We start from the raw sequence: 18461 nt of genomic DNA, 5'->3' as shown, positions 1-18461 counted from the left end.
ACAGTTTGCAGGATCTTTTATACACGTGCAGTGTACATAACCAACGAAATATATTTCACTAGTCACTAGTTATCAAACGCTTAGTACAATAATATTCAATAGAATTACAAAATCGTTAAAATGTATAAAGATCTAGCCGATATAATTAAACATACTCGTTGTTTTTAATATTTGTAATTTCAGAAGAATTTTTTAATTTATTTAAAGTATTTCGTAGAAGTGAATTTATGTAGGGAGTACATACGTTTAATATTTTAATGATTGTAGAAAAGAAAGAACGTGTGAGAAAGTTATGTTAAAAATACATAATATTTGATTATTTGTACGTGTTACAAATTGTATTAAGTAAATCATAATAGTCGGTCAATACACCATGGAGAAAAACAAATTGAATCGTAAGAAATTGGTATCGACTAAAATGTTAAGCAAGAAAAGTTTTCCTTCAAAAACATCGTATAAACAAAAGTACACTAAACCTTTGAGAAGGAAACGCAAAAATGAATATGATGCAAAAGAAGAGGCCAGGTACAATTATTACGATAATATAAAAAGTCTAAGTAACTAAGTTGTTTAAGAAACACAATTTATCACATTATTTGTATACAGGTTAGAAAGAATCGTGTTTGCTAATCCAACTGATATCATAAATGATTTATCAAACGATGAGGATGTTGTTGAATCGAATATTAATGAAAATAATATTTCCATAAATGATAATGATAATGTAAGTAATGATTTGATTGTGCAAACTGATATTCCTGAAGAACATACCAAGGTGGCATGGATCGATGAAGATGATGTCCAATATACGTATGTATACCAAATTTAATGAAAACAAAATATGTTGTTTAGTAATAAAGGAAAAATATTGTTTTTAAATAATATATATTATTCGAAAACTAATCAAAGGGTTTATTCTTTTTATTAGTCAACCAGAACATAAACTAGCCGGCAATGTGCCACAAAGGTCACATACAGATTACTTGTGTAACAAATATAAACAGATTGTGGGCAACCCAAAATGGGCTAAGTTTGAAAAGATCAATAAAGAATCTGATGATTTAGATAGTGAAATATTAAAGGTACTAAAATCATTTTACCATTTCAATACCGCTGACTAATATTCTTAAATGTGTATTATATTTTTTTAGCATAGTTGCCATTTGGAAAAACCTAAAGTAAAAAATTTGCCAAAGAGTATAATTGACATAAAAGCATTGACACCAATTAATAAACAAACACATACTGAAGGGCCCATTGTGTCAAGTGTTGAATTTCATCCATCTTCTACAGTAGCCTTGGTTGCTGGTACATCTGGAATTTTATCTCTTTTTCAAGTAATTATACAAAATCTAATTGTATTTGTACCTGTATTTTTCAAATAGAGAATTTATCAAAATATAATATAATTATAGGTAGATGGAATTGAAAATAATAAATTGCACACAATGCAGTATAAGAAATTTCCTATTAGCACAGCAAAATTTCTGAAAGATGGTACAGAAGTATTGATTGGTTCTCAATATTACGCACATTGTCACTGTTATAACTTACTAAGTGGAAAAACATATAGAATGTTGTTACCGCATGGACTTACTAATATGCAGGTTTGAAAAATTATAACTATTTTTTTATAATAATCTAAGTTATTATATAGAATGAGATTTTTATAAATTATTTAGAAATATGAAGTATCTCCAGATGGAAGATTATTAGCAGTTTGTGGGCGAGCAGGAGAAATTTTCTTATTAACAAGTTCATCAAAGGAACTTATCAGTATGATGAAAATGAATGCAAGATGTAGAGCATTAGCCTTTACGCCAGATAGTAATACACTGATTACACATGGTGGTAAGTTTTTTGTACTTATCACTGTTTATTCAATTTTATATATTCTCTGTTTAATGTGAATTTTTATTTCTTTCTGAACGATTAAAGACAGCAACGAAATGTACATTTGGGATCTAAATAGCCGTGTATGCATTCATCGAGCTATAGATGATGGATGTTTATCCTGTGCTTCTATTGCAATGTCTCCAAATAGTCAATATTTAGCAACAGGTAGTAAAGAAGGTGTAGTTAATTTGTATGATACCAAGACAGTGTTACAAAATCGAAATCCTGTTCCACTAAAAGTTGTTCTCAATTTTGTCACGTCGATTACCAGTTTAAAATTTAATGCTTATTCTGAAATTTTGGCAATGGCTTCAGATAAAAAACATAATGCGTTTAGAATGATGCATTTACCATCGTTTACCGTTTTTTCAAATTTTCCTACATTTCAAACAAATCTGTCAATACCCGAAGCTATCGATTTTTCACCAGGTAGTGGCTATGTAGCAATTTCCAACAGATCATTTAGTGCTTTTTTATATAGATTGAAACATTATGGAAATTATTAGATAATTGTCATTTTGCAAATCACGTCATATTATTAAAAAGTTTTTTATAAGTAAGTTCGAACTAAGTTTATAATATCTATAATTGAATAAAATATAATGTATCAAAGCATGTAAGAATAAGATAGACATTTAATAATTGATGAAAACAATATTTATTTTTTTTTCTGTTCACTTTGTATATAAACAAAGTAAACCTTCATGTTTTACTTAACAAAATACTTGTTGTGATCGTTCTATTATAATTAACAGCATTAATAGTGACAATAATAATAATAATAATGCTATGAATCATGATGGTAATAATATGGCTTATAAAATACTCTAGTAAATGATATTCGTTACGAATTTGATTAGAAAATCATATATTAAAAATAATAGCTATATAATACATTTGATACCGTGTTTCTTGTTTAGTGATGTTTGTTAAACTTTTTGTGTTATCACCGTTATAATTTGCATACTAGGTATATATATGCAGATATACATTAATATTTTTTCTGCTATTTCAAGTGAAAAAATGATATGATACTATTGTAACTATGTGAAATCCATTATGACTGCGAGTTTATAGAACATCGATTTGAAGTGTAAATATGTGTGAGAGATGATATAAATGTGTGACACGATATATTCATAAAATAGAAGCTAGCCTTCATTCTAAATATCATTTTTATAATGTCCTCATAATATTAAATTTGTACTAACAAAAAAAGTTGAAGAAGTTCAAAATAGTACCTACAAACAGAAGAAAAAAGAGACAGTGTGTATAAATAATATCCATAAAAGCGTAATTACCTCCTTTGGTCACTGATATAAATTTATGTAAAAAAAAAAAATGATTCATAAAGGTATATTTTATCATGCGTGATACAACATACGCATGCGCGTGTTCCGTACGTTCAAAGTACGTAGTAGTATACGTATGTATATACGTACATGTTGTTGTTTATTTTTACAATTATTTGATTTACGATCTTTCATCCGTATATAGCATAATTTTGAATCTTGATTTTAAAAAATTTCAACTTTAGTGTAAATTTACTTATTTACTTAATAATATCGTTACAATTTAACTTTTGTATATATATAAAATATTTACTACTATATATACAAAACTTTTTGACTCATTGATCATTAAACAGATTTTTTTAAAGTCTTCGTCTCTTCTCTCAATTTCGAAGTTTCTAAGTTAGTTTGTTCAGTTCCTATGTTACTTTGGTGAATAGGTGTGAGGAACACTAGCTATTGGTCCCCAGCAGTCGTAGCAAGTGCACTAGTATCTCCACTACTACTTTCAACTATAAGCATTACAGTTTCTGCAGCACCTCTTACACATTCCACTTGATGACCCGCCCAATCTTTACGTTGACAAAATGTAGAACAATAAGGCGTTCGCCTACATAACGAACATTCCGCAAATGCTTCTCTATTACAGTTGGCACACTAGAAATAGATAAGTATTATGAAAAGCTAGTAAAAGATATGTATATAGATAGAATACACTTGATTATACTCTAGCAATATTCCTTACCTTTTTGTTATGAGTATCCGATGCTGGTTGTAAACCAACAGTTTCAATAACATCCCCTCTACCACCTAATTGCGCCACTAAAGCCTGCTCTCTTCTTTGTTGTCTGTTTACTTCCTTAGCTTCTTCTAATGTACGCCTAAATTCATAGGCCAACTTTAACATTTTATTGGACATTTCGTCGAGCTTTTTAAATATATCGTCGCTTTGTCCATTTTCTGTTTGATGTACATTTTGAACAACGGTATCTTGATCTTGCGGCTGTTGTACAACTAAACCATCTGTTGAAACAAATTGAGGCCATACTTCTTTATCAGGTACTACAACTTCACTATCGCTTTCCTCATTATTACTGCCATCGCGCGAAGTATCACTTTTAAGTTTGCGCGATGGTGTTTCTCCATCGGATGTATCTCTAGCCCTTCTTCTACGTTTGTATGGTGTAAACAATCTTACAGGACCTGTCTGAAATAAAAAAACATTACATGATCAATGGATAAATTGCAATTACATATTAATTATAGAGTAACATAGTATACTAACTGCACTGTCATCATCGCAACATGCTGCACAGGTGCAAGAAGTAGCATGTGGCTTTAAAATTTGCTCATCAATTAATGTTTGCAAACTTCTACCACCAAATCTAATACTGCGTTTCCAATCTTTACTGGATGCCCTCCCACAATATGCTTCAAATTCACTTGGTGTATACCAGTCTTGCCCAAGTTTGATACATCTTCCTCTTCCCCCAGATCCAAATCTACTTTTGTGCAACTCAGCATTCGTATTTTTACATCTAACAGGTAATACTGCTAAATTAGCGGACTCTGACCAACTGCATATTGGTTGAGTATTAGCAGTAGAGACATGAATCTGTTCTGATTCTGGCTCTTCTGTACTATTTTGGATTACTATATGTGTTGCTTTTAATTCACCATTCCAACGTAAAGAGTCCGTGTCCTTGTCATGCCGTGGTTCACAAATGAAACCATTATCTACACATAGCATCTGCTTAAACTGACCTGATCCGGGCAACTAGAAAAAGAAATGAAGCACATATATAATTAGATATTTAATTTAAAATAAGATATACAGATTCCATTAACGTTATATGTATATAAAATCATAATCGTGTCGCGTAATGGTAGAAATGACATGCGTCCAGTATTTTGTGCAACGTATGAACAGGCGCATTATAAGAGTTAATGTTGTGTACACTATGCATGTAAGTAGTTCTCGCTTACATGTGTATAAGAAGAGTAAAACCCCACCTTATTTTTCAGTAATTCTTTAACGAGAATGTGAATGAATCGTCAGAAAGCCAGTTCTGTATCAAAATTATATTAAAGACAAGTTTAACAGACACTCAATTGCTTCGACAACCAACCTGTAGTTGATCTGATGTGATGACGTTGAAGGTCGTGCCGTTGGTCGAATTCGCTACACCAATGATAGAACCAACGGGTAAAGAAACCGGTACACCGACTCCTGGAACACCAGGAACACCCGGTACCGGAGTGACGCTCGCCGTCACGGCGACGGTATGCTCCTCGTGCTCGACCTTTAGGGCAGACGCATCCTCGGTTTCGCTCGTCAACGGTTCGGACATGTCCGGTAGCACGGCGACACTTTCCGATGTTTGACTCTCCTCCATTTCGGCTGTTCTCGCCTCTCGCACACACTATGGCGTCAGCGCACGCTCAACACAGCGCCACGATCTTTCGGTGCCTGCGATTACTCGCGATCACAATTTCGAGTTTACTCGACACGTTTCCAAACTAACCACAATCGAATCTAAATTGAAACTGTCATTCAACGAATCGGTCCTTCAGTGACCATACTATTATTATTTTCTTCCACCTCTCAGCAGAATCTTTGTTCTCTTTGCATATATTATAGATGCATATATGAATCTCCGATATCGAGTGCCATCTTTACATATTTCGAGCGCTCGTTTTAAATTCCACTCGATTAATTTTGAAGTTTTTGATTGACGAATTCTTCTCCTTAAATGTATATATCTAATTTATCATAGTAATTTTCATGATATGGTAAAGTAAATTAGAATATGAGTGTTTAGATTTATTAGAATATGTGCGAAAATGTGTTTGGATTTGTATCGTGTAAAACTCATTTTTAAACACAATAATTTTTCTAACCTATTTCTATGGGTTTGTATTATCACAGGGATTATTGATTTAAAATGAATTCGTAAGATAATAATATATAATAATAGGTAGGTGAATAAAAAGATTAGAAACGATTCTTTTGATACGTTAAAAGACTGATTCGATTAATATATTGATTATTTTACATCCAGATGTTGATGATTACATCGTATGCCATCTTAATTTGAACGACAAATTGACGATGTTAATTATACTTATAACGCTATAATTAGAAATCTTGATCGATCGATTGATCTTCCTTTGTTCCGATATAATCAAATTCCAAAATCTAAGAATTTCCTTTGCATTTTATTGTATAGATTTCCATATAAGCGCACAGAATATAAACATACAGCATATGTATGTAAAATATCCAAAATGGAGTACTCATAATATTTAATAGGTGAAACAAATCTTTGCTTAGATTCCTTTTTTTCAATTGTGTTCATAAATGTATGAATTTGCATAAATATATGCAGTCTAATAATTATTCATGTTATTACTATTACCATTATTTGCGTATGTGCATCAAAGTTCTACCTCGTATAAAATAATATGTATAATTACCTTTGAACTTTGAAAACTTGCATTAATTTTTTTATTTCTATCGAATACTTCGAATATTTGGCTTGCAAATATTACGATCATAATAATACATTACGTAAACATGTATAAGAATATTGACCATTATTATCTTGTATGCCAAGCATACCTCGGAACATATAGATCATGGTAACAAGTACTTGGAAAATCACATAGAAAGTTCGCTTTCTCGCTCACCATTTATCAAAGCACGTACCGCTTTATAGAAAACGTGAGAACAGATACCTTAAACGTACTGTATCGTATCTGCAGGTAAAAATGACAATGGAGGTTTAAACGTTTAAAGTAACGTTTACAGTGAAGGGAAAGAACGTTTAAATTTGTTGAATTAAAGCCGTGAAAGTAAATACTATGTCTCGACTCAAGAGGCAAACACAATAGATAGACGTTAGAGATTTGTCATTTGTAAGGTATTTTGACTTTCTCTCAATCTGCTTAAAGATCAACGTTCAACAATGACCTTAACGCTTCCTTTAATTAAACTATGTAGCATTCAGACCGTGTATATACATTTTTACTTAAATATACCAGTTTTTCAGTCTTTCGTTTCTGTTAGTCGAAGAGCAATCGTTGCAAAATACACGTCTCACTGGACCTTTGACATTTTTTGAACAATTTACGTCAACGTTATCCTCTTTTGTATTATTTTTGAAATTATATAAATTTATAAATTCTATATTCTAGTTATATTTATAAGTATTAAGATTATATAAACAATTTCTTTTCTAAGGTTATATTTGTTAAATTATTACGTCGAAGGCGTATTTGTTTAATAATGCATAGATACTGTATCACTACTTTACTATTATACTCTGCTGTGTTGTGCATAAATATTGACGCGTGGAGTTCTCTTAAAAGGTTTCGACATCTTTGGCAACCAAATATTAATCGCGTCAACGAATCGTTATCGCTTAAACGGGACCCTCTAAACTCTCTAAAGGGTAAATTACAGTCGATTAATTTTCAAAATAGCGCACCAAGTCAGGGCGGTAGAGAAAAACGACGTAAGTATAAAGACTACCATGTACTTTTATCAGCAGCAGTACATTTTCTTAATTTGCTGAAATAATCTGTTTCGTTTCTTATTTCTAGTTTTCCCATTATTTACATTGGTAAAATTTGACAATAATGTTTGCATCGGATTAAATGGTGAAAATGGTACCTGTATCGCAGCTTCGGAATGTTCGAAACGTGGTGGTGTATCTAGTGGAGTTTGCGCAAATGGTTACGGAGTTTGCTGCATTGGTATGTTATATTTTCCTTTTTTCCGTTAAGCAGTTTTAACAATTTTTCTTTCTTATACCGGTTCAGTGACAGTATCTTGCGGCGAAACAACCAGCAACAATAATACTTATTTCGTTAATCCGAATTATCCATCAACGTTTGACGGTACTATATCTTGTCAATTAACGCTCGTTAAGTCGCATCCAACCGTATGTCAATTTAGGTGGGCTACTTTCATCTCAAATGTAGTGCTTTATTTGATAGAATCTAATTTCATTGACAAATAATGTGTCTTTTGTAGATTGGATTTCTTGCAGTTTAATGTAAGAGGTCCGGAAACGACTAACCATCAGTGCATCTATGATCAATTTATCGTTTCTGGGGGTAATCCGGTACCTACTATATGTGGAAATAATGCTGGCAATCACAGTATGTAACCACTTTGTCATTACGTTACGAATTTTGTGATTAGACTGCAAATATTTATGACAAATATTTTTATGAATATTATTTAAGATTTATTTTATTTACTATAACAAGTACTGTATTCTGAATATTTTAGACCACCGTGATGCAAGTTTTTAAGCTTGATTTTCTGAAAAATGAAGTCCATTAATCTATTTATAATATTTTATTTACGTAGTAATCATCTTTTTTATATAGTATACGTCGATACTGGTCTTGGACAAACGAATCCTGTTACGTTGACATTTGTTACAAGCGGAAATTCTTTTGCTCGATCTTGGAAAGTACGAGTTTCTCAAATACGTTGCAATACTATATACAGAGCCGAGGAAGGGTGTTTGCAATATTTCACAGGGATATCCGGCCAAATAAAATCGTTCAATTACGATCCCAACACCGGATTGCAACTATCGAATCAAGATTACAGTATTTGCATTCGAATGGAAAGGAATTTTTGTGGTATTCAGTATATGGCATGCCCGATTGATGATAAAGATGGTAATACGTGAATGAAGAAAAACGAAGAACGAATACACATATTTATGTGAACATATCGCACATGTATTTCAAAAGAACCACATATATATCTTCTGATCATCATGAAAGTTTAAAATCTAAAAGATAACTCTTTCTCAGCTTAATATAGTTAGACATAGAAGCTTAAGATATAATAATATAGCGAGATAGGCTTTCAAACAGCCTTTCGCTTTTCCTGAAAAATTTATTTGAATTTTATCACTTTCGAAATATGTATTGTGCGATATATGAATTGTATTTATAGCAACTCAATAATTACGCTTTAATATTTTATGACACGATGAAGCAGTAGTGGCAGATGATGGTGCCACTATGGCAAGAATGGCACGTAGTAATGGATTTACGTTAACTGGAAATACGCAAGCAATGCAAATAGCATCAATGACAGGAGCAGCCTGTCAAACCGATTGGTTAACGATCCCGTGTGCGTCTAACACAGGTAGATTACCAACCTCCATGATGACTTGTATCGATCGGATATGCGGCGGAACATTTAACGCGGAAAATCAAAATTTGAATGCGTCTTCTGTTATTAGTAAGTGTTCCTGATATTTTATCGAATACTTTCTAATAATATCCAGTACTAATTTCTGTCTTCTGATAATATACATATTATGGTTACTTACACAAGGATTAGAAACAATGTTTGTTTCGCACTGTCACAAACGTATCTTGATTATCAGGTACAGTGAAACCATTTAGACTAATTTTCCACACGGATAGCGTTGAAGCGCCAAACGATGTCGGGAACAGAGGATTTTGTCTGAATTATATACAACAACCTTGCACAACAAAATTAAGACGAAAATAAAATGTAAATGAAATCAACCTACTAGGTTCGAAAATATATGCTGTTTAAAAATAGCTGAAAAGTTGATGAAATTTTGAGGAAGCCGAAGGTATAATTATTAAGACAAGCAATATTTTAATATCTTTAATATTTTAATATAATGATAAACAGTATTTTTCAAAGTAGAAGATAAGAAGAATATAAACACATTCGTATCCTAAATTTGATAAAATCAAAGTTAAAACGTCTTTTAAATTAATTATTCTCAAACTCTGTTTAACAGTCCTTTGTATCAGTAACAAATATACAGGGACATTGAGCATATGTACATTACTTACATGTATATCGTTAACAACATATGTTGAAAGTGTGAGTCGTAAAAGAAAAAAGTTACATGTTCACATACATAATTATCACGAGTGCGAAGTGAATCTTTTTGTACTTTCGTTCAATAAAACGAAGATTACATTTCGAAGAGGTTCGTTCCTCTTCACCTGGATTATAAAATCTTATAAAACATTGCTTTACATTATACTACACGCGTACACGCGTGAATACACACGAAACATACATGAATAAATAAGTACAAGAGTAAAATTAATTTCCATTACCCTTACTAATGATACGAAATTTAATATACTTGGACTTGATTAATTAGTATATAAATGCTATAATAAATACAATAGTGTGCCAATATTTTTTGTAGCCACTGTATGTATGACGTGTTATAAAATTGGTCGACAGATACGGTGATGTGGTGATGAGATGTAAAACGTTTTGCTATAATCGATGGAAAAAGGATCAAGTCAAGTACGCTATAAAAGTACACGGTCGGTTAGAGAATCAATTAGGTGTAATCCATACATGGTGAGTAACTTCTTTTGGAGCTGACCTTATTTTCATCGAATATTTGTTCATTGTACCAATAATAAAATTAAGTACCCTTGCCCCTTGTTATGTCGATTTCCAGTACATAATGCTATATATCGTTAATTATATATTACACACATTCCTTACGCACAGAAGATTGTAGATGACTCTGATGAGATAATAGACTGTTAGCTTGTATCGAGATATTAAGAGTCCTTTGCGGCAGCTGCTTTCATGAAGTATGTTAGCATATCGATAGGCAATGGGAATACGATCGTTGAATTTTTCTCGGCTGAAATAGTGTTTAAAGTCTGGAAACGATAAAAAAAAGGTAACGATATTGATCAATAGCGTGTAAGAGAAATGATATAGGGAGGGACTCTCGGCAACAGCGATACAATCGGGTAAGAAAATATTTAAAATAAATTCTTGATTTAATAAATCGGGCAGATTTTCAAAATCGTTTTTCTCCAAAATAAAAAGGAAATACCCGTAACCCGGTTGTATCACACCTGCCTGCAGAGGCACTCTGAATGTCGATACAGTAGTGCTCGTTTAAATTTTAATAAATCGGGATTCCAGATTATAATTCTGGAGGAACAGGTAGCAGTTTTATCGCAAAAATGCTCTCGATCCTTTTGACAATGAAAAACAAAAAATAGAAAAAACGAGAATAAGGGAGAAGGACATAATATGTCTCACTTACTTTACAGGTTTGAACGAGTTCGAAATACTGAGTAGCGAGAAATGGTGTGGCTGGGACGGGTCATTTGAATTTAGGCGAAATAATTCTATTGAAATCTATATAAGCACTACGATGAATAAAATCGAGTCGATAAAATATAAGTTAATAAATACGTACTTGTAAGTAGCGAAGTTGCAATGCGGCAGGTGAATCACCGATCACCTCCGAAGCTTCCCTTAATGCTCGACTAGCCTTTTGTTCACCCTCTGCTGCGATAACCTACGCATTCATGTGAAAGTGAATCTCATTATTTAGAAGGATCGACGATTGATAAAAGAGAAGAAAAGGAAGGAAAGAAAATCAATAATGAAGTTTATTGAGAAGTGAAAGGGAAACGAACCTTGGCACGGGCTTCACGAGCAGCTTCAGCTTCCGCAGCCATGGCCCTTTGTAATTGCACTGGTAGTCGCACATCTTTTCTGTGGAACAAATTTATCGTACCTGCATGTGTACATGTAAATAATATTTGTAATAATTATGAATATGATTTACGACGCAGTTGCATCGAGTTGGAGGCGCAAACTTACATTTCGACTCGTTCCACTTTGATTCCCCACGTATCGGTAGCTTCGTCCAAGGAAACCTGACATTCGGTTTTATTTCAAACATTCAAACAGCCGTGTATGTGTTTACGTGCGCGCGTTGTGTGTGCTCTCACTTGATTCCAAATTGATTCCAGTTTACCTGCATGTTCCCGGAGATCGTTTCGCGTTCGCTGAGAATCTCGTGAAGCGGCCTGGTTCCCATCGTGTTGCGAAGCGTTGTTTGTGCCAATAGTTTAGTGCTGTGATGAGCGTTCTCAACGTTTGTGATCGAAATCGTCGCATTGTTCACGCGATAGTACACTACTGCGTCAACCGATACCGTCACGCTGTCCTTCGTCAACACCTAATTTCAATCAAGTTCTATTAGCATTATTTCTCTCCTCGTTAACCAAGTTAATGCACCATGTATCGGCTCAAGCTCAGGCCAGAACTGGGTGTTTCAAGAAATATTTTTAAATTACTTTCTAAACTTATTTAACAAATATATACATACATATGTATAATCTATGTTTAAAATAGCATAAACATCTCATGCAGTATTTCGATTGATTAGATTGGCTAATCGTAAGATCAGCGACTTACTTCTTGAGGTGGTACATCGTACGTTCGTGTACGTAGGTCGACACGTGCGTAATTATCCACACAAGGCAGAATGAAAAAGATTCCTAGAAATAGTACATAGTCACATAACGATTCTCTCTTGAAACTGGATATAGAAGTTCCAATACAGTAGAACTTTTATCATTCGAGCTAATCATAACACTAATGAATATTTAATAAACGTTGCCCAATTGTATTTTACCGGGTCCTTTAGCACCACCAGCCAGAAGTCGTCCTAGACGAAATATCACGGCTCTCTCGTATTCTTGCACCACCTAAGAAATTTTGGTGATTCTTTTTTCTTTTTTTTCTCGTTTTGCGACTTAATTAAAAATTTACATAATAAGCTTGTTTATTAATTATGTACTATACTCATTGAGCTATGTTACGGACATGTTGCAGAGAGTGCACGAACAAGCGGAAAAAGATAGAGGGAGATAAATGCGAGTGTGATCGAACATCTAATTATAAGATAACCGGGAAAACGAGGTTACAGCTACAATGAATGAAGACCGTATAACGTTTGCAGCTAAGAAGAAGATAGTCGAGATATTTTTGGTCGAAGGAAAAACAGAACAATCCGAGAAAGTACTATTCTCATGTGTCTTACCTTGAAGCAAATGAAGAGGGAAAATGGCATAGTAAGAACCACGATGACCCAAGATAATGCGACAAGAATATTTTTGCAGGTATTAGTGTTTACTTGCGTTTCTTCATCCGCTGAAACATAGTGAAACATAGTACTTTGTCAAAAATAGCCTATTTATATTGCTTCGTGGAAGTGATATAATTAGGTCATAAAGCAAAATGTTGAATAGGATCACCACTTGATTTAGCCACAGCTAAAACCGTACACATATTTTTAGGGCAGTTGAGTCAGTTTTTGATTATAGTACTATTTGATAACTTGCCTAAGCCCTTCTTCGAATTATACTATTAAGCGATAAATGTATCGGCTACACCAGCGATTTTCAGCCTTCTCCATCTCATGAGAAATGTATATCACATTTCACATTTGCTTTTATCTAACAATCTACGAGAAAAGAGGTGAATGCCCGTGATTAATGATAGCCAGGTACTACATGTTTTAAAAATTCTTACGACACAGCATTTGAAAATCGCGCGACTATATTATTAAAAAATCTATCCAAATAACTATCCATATAGGATGTAAGATGTTCGATGACTGCTTGGCTCGTTTGTATATTTTTCAAAGAGCTATCGATCGAAATAGTCGATTTCTTCGTTCATTCATCGTCGTCGAACAGGAACGAAAGAAACGTGTAAATGTATTTTTAAGAATATTCAGTAATGTCATCGATTTTACTAATGCCTCCGGTATATTCACGCGCAGATCGATATTTCGATGTTGTGTGTACAACCTACATTCAGAAAATTACGCCTCCGTACAAATGAGATAGATCGAAACGAAGCTACGTAGTATGGGAATTGAGAATACGTACATAGTTCACGATGTACCATACATTGTTTGAAACAGCGACGTAAGAATAAACCAGAATTTTCTCGTGCAATAGTTTGCAAACTAAATAATGTATATTAATAAATTGATAAGTCATAATTTATAGTTTGCAGACTACTCTTTTATTAATTTATAATTTTCTATCAAAAGTAGGACAATCATATAATTTGTAATTCGTACAATTTACTTGCAACATTTCATTTGCTTTATTATCAAACTTGTTCGTGTTATTTACTAATGCCAGTAATTTGTAACTTGTAGCTTATAAAATTTCACTCATAATAATTTGACTCATCGCCGATACAAAATGTATCGACAGATTTTTAACGGTTTTAAAATCATACGAAGAATTTCGAATAGCTCTGTTAATTTGTTAATGTCTGCTTACCGCCTGTCATCTCGAAGTGATGCGATTATTGAACTCGATTTGGTAATTGAGCGTAAAAATCACACAAATTCCTTACGCTCACCAAGTGTCTTTGAACTCTGAATAAATAGAAGGAGATGGTAGGTTGTATCGCCGACGGAAGCAAAACGAAATACGGCGGAGCTTCAATGTGTTACTCGTCACACGATTTATTACGAGTAGTTGCCTAGTCAGTCTACGATCAACCACCCACCCAGGAAGTCCTCGCTTTCCTTTTCCCAGTACTTTTTTCCCCCGTTCTCCTCTCTCTTTTACTATCTCCCTCTGTCGGATAGATGTTCACTGCTGCTCCTTTCCTCTCACTCGTTTCTCTGCTCCCTTTAGTCATACCGACATGCGCGAAATGCGCACAGCCCTACCTTTTCTGTTTTCAATACTTGTCTTCCCCCCTATCTTATCCTTTCCTTATCGTTCAACTCTCTAATTTTTCCTTCCCTTCTTTATCCTCTTTTTCTCGTATTTCTCATATCTTTCATATAATTCTCTGCAACTTGACCGAGAACAGAAAACATTTGGCAAATTATTGTAACATTGTAGTAGGAATTGGTAGCACGCGAATGGACAGCTTCATTAATATGCTATCACACGTTGTCTATATGTACATATACTGGGTTTATATACATACATAACAATAATACTAACAATAGCTCTATACTGGAATTAAGTTACGTTAATTTAGTAAGTGTTCTTACGTCGTAATCGTTTATATTCTTTGTAAAACTGCGAATCTCCTCCCACATTGTTGGAACCTGTAAGCCTTTTTCAAATTTCCCTGTTTCTAACATACCATGGGGCATCTACCACCGTTCTAGGGGCAATCTTCATGTGAAATTAAGAAATAATCCTCCATGCTCGTATGCATAGAAACATGGAAACGTAAGAAATTAATCTTCTCTGCCTTTTATCATTTTTATTCTTGTTAGCTATCCGTATATAGTACACGCATGTGTTATAGATATACGCTTCCGGTTCTCTATTTATGTACCATTTATTACTTGTTACGTGTACAGTGCAAGTCGCATTCGTTCTTGAGATATTTCTATTGATTTATACTTAGGAACTACTCGTTACACGTGTTTGTAGCCTATCTATCAGAATCAGCGATGTACAAGGTTAATGCTAAGCGTTACAACGTTGTCCACATACAGAACAGTGATTTTTATTGAAGAACTTTTGTGAAAGAATCATGGCTTTCCTCTCCTTTTTCTTCGTGTCTCTGTTGAATCTTGCGTCTGACAATAGCGAGTCGTTTCTACTTGGAACTTGCTACTTACAACTCGGAACCTATTACTAATAGGTCTAGTTATAAGAAAAATCTTTATGGGGTAAGAAAATCGACGAAATGATTAATAATTGTTCGTTGTGGCATTCTATTCTTGTACCTAAAAACTGTTTGTTATGCACATAGATAGAATATACGTGTAAAATGATCGACGACCTTGTCTATAAGCTCGGTACGTTTTTCTGGAGTGTAAAGAATATTTGACCTTCTTTAGAGTCGAGTAATATTTTATATCGTACAGTCCAACACGTTGTATATACGTGTGCTTCGATTTCGTTGAATTTGATAACGTACACGTAGCCCGGAAAATATTTGTACATTAAACCAAATTCATTTCTGAACGTAAGAAAAATCTTCTACTCACCACCGACGATACGATTCTGTATATCATCCGGTCGCGTATTGATCTGTATCGTTGATCCATTTCCATTGCTCATATTTGCCATAGGTATAGACATATCAATGGGTTTCACGCGGGACTCAAATCTCGCCACCTAAATTAAAATTCGTATAGCGTGTACATAATTGTGAAATATAATTATAGGGCAAAATATTATTACAATTATAATAAGAGTAATTATGTGACTGTAACATAATTATATGTAGCACAATTAAGTTTATATCGAAGTCTTTAATAGAAATTTAAAGTCGAGATACAGATCGTGCAAAAATTAACCGATTGTTCCAATAAAATACACGCAGTTTAGATATAAATAAATTGCGATTAAGGAATAAAAATCGTTGTTACCATTACCATGATCGTAGGTATAATATTAAAACAACTGTATTATGTTTATCGAGTTTTCCAATATGCGTTGATATAGTGTACCGGAAGTTGGATATCGGATTAACAACATGCCAAAATACTCGGTATAAGCACGGCTGTTAATGTAATGATTGAAGAAAATGAGAAAAATGAGTATTAACAGAATTGTTTCGTTACAGATCATTCTGTGCTACGGATGGAAAAAGTAATAAAAACAAGCGGAGGAACATATATTCACCTTGTGCCAATTGTTGCGCGCCGTTGAAAGAACTAACAAGACTAATGAAGGTAACGTCGTGATGTCGTGACGCTTTATACTATATGAGCGGCCGCCGCCCTTACTAGTAGTATAGGAAAATATGTAATCCGCCAGTGGGCCTACTGTAAAGCGCAACTCGCGTTACAGACTTTTTATTCTTTTCTTTTCGTTACGATCGAGACGATTCACACTTTGCCGTGAAAGTTAGTAGTAAGTTCAGGATAGAACTTGAAAAAGTAGAGAAAAACACGAAGTCAAGAGCACTGTGTTTGTGTACATTCGTATGTCCTACCATATACATATATAGATAGCTCGGCGTAATCAGTTTTTCCTCCTACGATTTATCGGCACGATCAACTCTACAAAATGTGGAATATGAAATAGCTAACGGACTATTGATACGATCTGAACCATCACATTGATGGCATACGAGAATTTTAGAGGTTGCGTAATACCGACGAAAATATTCGGCCGTCGTCATAGACGCAACTCATTTTGGCATTGTTACATTTAGCACGCATTACAAGATTGTTTCTAACATATGTTTAATTTAAATATGATTTATAAAAAAGGTGCAGTAGTGCGTAATAGCAAACGAGGCAGACACGTATGCTTACCAGCTCAATAACGTAAAACGTTAGAATAAAAGGGTTCTCAACAAGTTGGGTATAACTGTATCAATACGTTAACTACGTTACTATTGTTAAAATAACTAATATAGTTAATACGTTACTATTGATACTAACTATAAGAAAACAAGAGATGGAGTAAAGGTAGAAACAGATTACTATCGCGCTACCTGAAATCACGTGCTGTTACGTGATCTCACGTGATACTCGACCAGTGTGATCCGACGTATTTTCATTGTTTTAAATCCGTTGGGAACAAATTACAGTCGCGTCCTGCTTCACGGAATTTCACGTAAGAGCCTCATAGACGTACATAAGTCTATAAAGAGCTCCTGCGCGACGGTTTTCTTGCTTACGAAAACTAATAGTAGTATCGTTACATTCCTCTATTGATGTTCTAATGAATCTTACCCTCCTCATGGGGATCCATCACATTGTATATAATAAAATCTAATCACGAAGCTTATTGTACTCTTTCTTTTTATATCATGATCGATTAGACCATGCCGCAATTAAGATGTAGCTTTAGTCATTCATCCTGAAGTATATATGGTATTTACTAGAATGTTTTAGTAATGTCCACCTTGGCATCGACAATCCGGGCTTAATCTAGATGCTTATCTGAATTGGTGAATTCTAAGAGTTCATTCATCAGTTAAATGCCGAGGAAAGGAGAAAGAATTAATGCGATGGTCATACCGATACTCGGCACGGGAGCACGCGGACTGTGATGAGACAATTATGTAACGTAACAGGATACGTTTGAAGCTTCATTTCTAATAATTGATGGGGGCAGCAACGGAAGCGAAAGTCCAAACAACACAAAAGTCCGGGCGCTAAAGTGAACGCTGCTATAAATGGCTATATTCTTGTAAATATATATCTCTTTGCGTTTATTTCGTGTTTTCGCGAGTTGATCTACGCATTTTACTATGAATCAGAGATATTGTAAGATTTTCTATATCTTTCTCCTAATCTGAAGTACGACTGCTTGAGGATTCGTACTTCGTTATTAACACGATATATTACTAAATACCAATCCTATCCAAGATGTCACGTGCTATCATATGCAAAGTAGTAGTATGCAATCTCACGCGATGCGATAATAATGTGTATCTATCTTAACGCATAGTGAAAGAGG

The 18461-nt window shown here is 33.9% G+C and overlaps 4 protein-coding genes across 14 annotated transcripts; 2 read left to right on the top strand and 2 right to left on the bottom strand.

The window, feature by feature from the left end:
• The first annotated feature begins 99 nt into the window (after positions 1–99).
• On the top strand, positions 100–2548 carry LOC122574891 (U3 small nucleolar RNA-associated protein 18 homolog). The gene is made up of 7 exons (XM_043743074.1): positions 100–525; positions 607–810; positions 929–1082; positions 1152–1337; positions 1416–1607; positions 1683–1851; positions 1939–2548. The coding sequence occupies exons 1-7, from the start codon at positions 374–376 to the stop codon at positions 2400–2402; spliced, it is 1521 nt and encodes a 506-aa protein (XP_043599009.1). The 5' UTR covers positions 100–373; the 3' UTR covers positions 2403–2548.
• Positions 2531–5733, bottom strand: LOC122574892 (deformed epidermal autoregulatory factor 1). The gene is made up of 4 exons (XM_043743075.1): positions 5318–5733; positions 4474–4965; positions 3934–4395; positions 2531–3845 (listed from the first exon to the last, which is right to left on the bottom strand). Exons 1-4 carry the CDS (start codon positions 5582–5584, stop codon positions 3645–3647), a joined length of 1422 nt encoding a protein of 473 aa, XP_043599010.1. The 5' UTR covers positions 5585–5733; the 3' UTR covers positions 2531–3644.
• A 191-nt stretch (positions 5734–5924) lies between these two features.
• Positions 5925–18345, top strand: LOC122574893. Of its 8 annotated transcripts, XM_043743077.1 has the most exons (13): positions 5925–7705; positions 7794–7946; positions 8013–8148; positions 8227–8354; positions 8589–8888; positions 9214–9462; positions 9611–9826; positions 10462–10584; positions 11301–11451; positions 11588–11787; positions 12880–13166; positions 16612–16720; positions 17884–18345. In XM_043743077.1, exons 1-7 carry the CDS (start codon positions 7477–7479, stop codon positions 9736–9738), a joined length of 1323 nt encoding a protein of 440 aa, XP_043599012.1. In that variant the 5' UTR covers positions 5925–7476; the 3' UTR covers positions 9739–9826; positions 10462–10584; positions 11301–11451; positions 11588–11787; positions 12880–13166; positions 16612–16720; positions 17884–18345. The 8 variants fall into 8 exon arrangements, with proteins under 8 accessions (XP_043599012.1, XP_043599015.1, XP_043599016.1 ...); XM_043743080.1 differs by lacking the exon at positions 11588–11787; XM_043743081.1 differs by lacking the exon at positions 16612–16720.
• Positions 9847–17807, bottom strand: LOC122574894 (band 7 protein AGAP004871). 4 transcript variants are annotated; one of them, XM_043743087.1, is made up of 10 exons: positions 17309–17807; positions 16031–16160; positions 13088–13197; positions 12680–12752; positions 12460–12542; positions 12017–12220; positions 11860–11915; positions 11673–11751; positions 11450–11551; positions 9847–10898 (listed from the first exon to the last, which is right to left on the bottom strand). In XM_043743087.1, exons 2-10 carry the CDS (start codon positions 16122–16124, stop codon positions 10794–10796), a joined length of 906 nt encoding a protein of 301 aa, XP_043599022.1. In that variant the 5' UTR covers positions 16125–16160; positions 17309–17807; the 3' UTR covers positions 9847–10793. The 4 variants fall into 4 exon arrangements, with proteins under 4 accessions (XP_043599022.1, XP_043599021.1, XP_043599020.1 ...); XM_043743086.1 differs by lacking the exon at positions 17309–17807 and adding an exon at positions 16671–17271; XM_043743085.1 differs by lacking the exon at positions 17309–17807 and adding an exon at positions 16421–16551.
• Positions 18346–18461: the final 116 nt, after the last annotated feature.

This window comes from Bombus pyrosoma, linkage group LG14 (genome assembly GCF_014825855.1).
Source record: "Bombus pyrosoma isolate SC7728 linkage group LG14, ASM1482585v1, whole genome shotgun sequence".
Lineage (NCBI taxonomy): Eukaryota > Metazoa > Arthropoda > Insecta > Hymenoptera > Apidae > Bombus > Bombus pyrosoma.
This window is presented reverse-complemented; position numbering and strand designations above follow the sequence as displayed.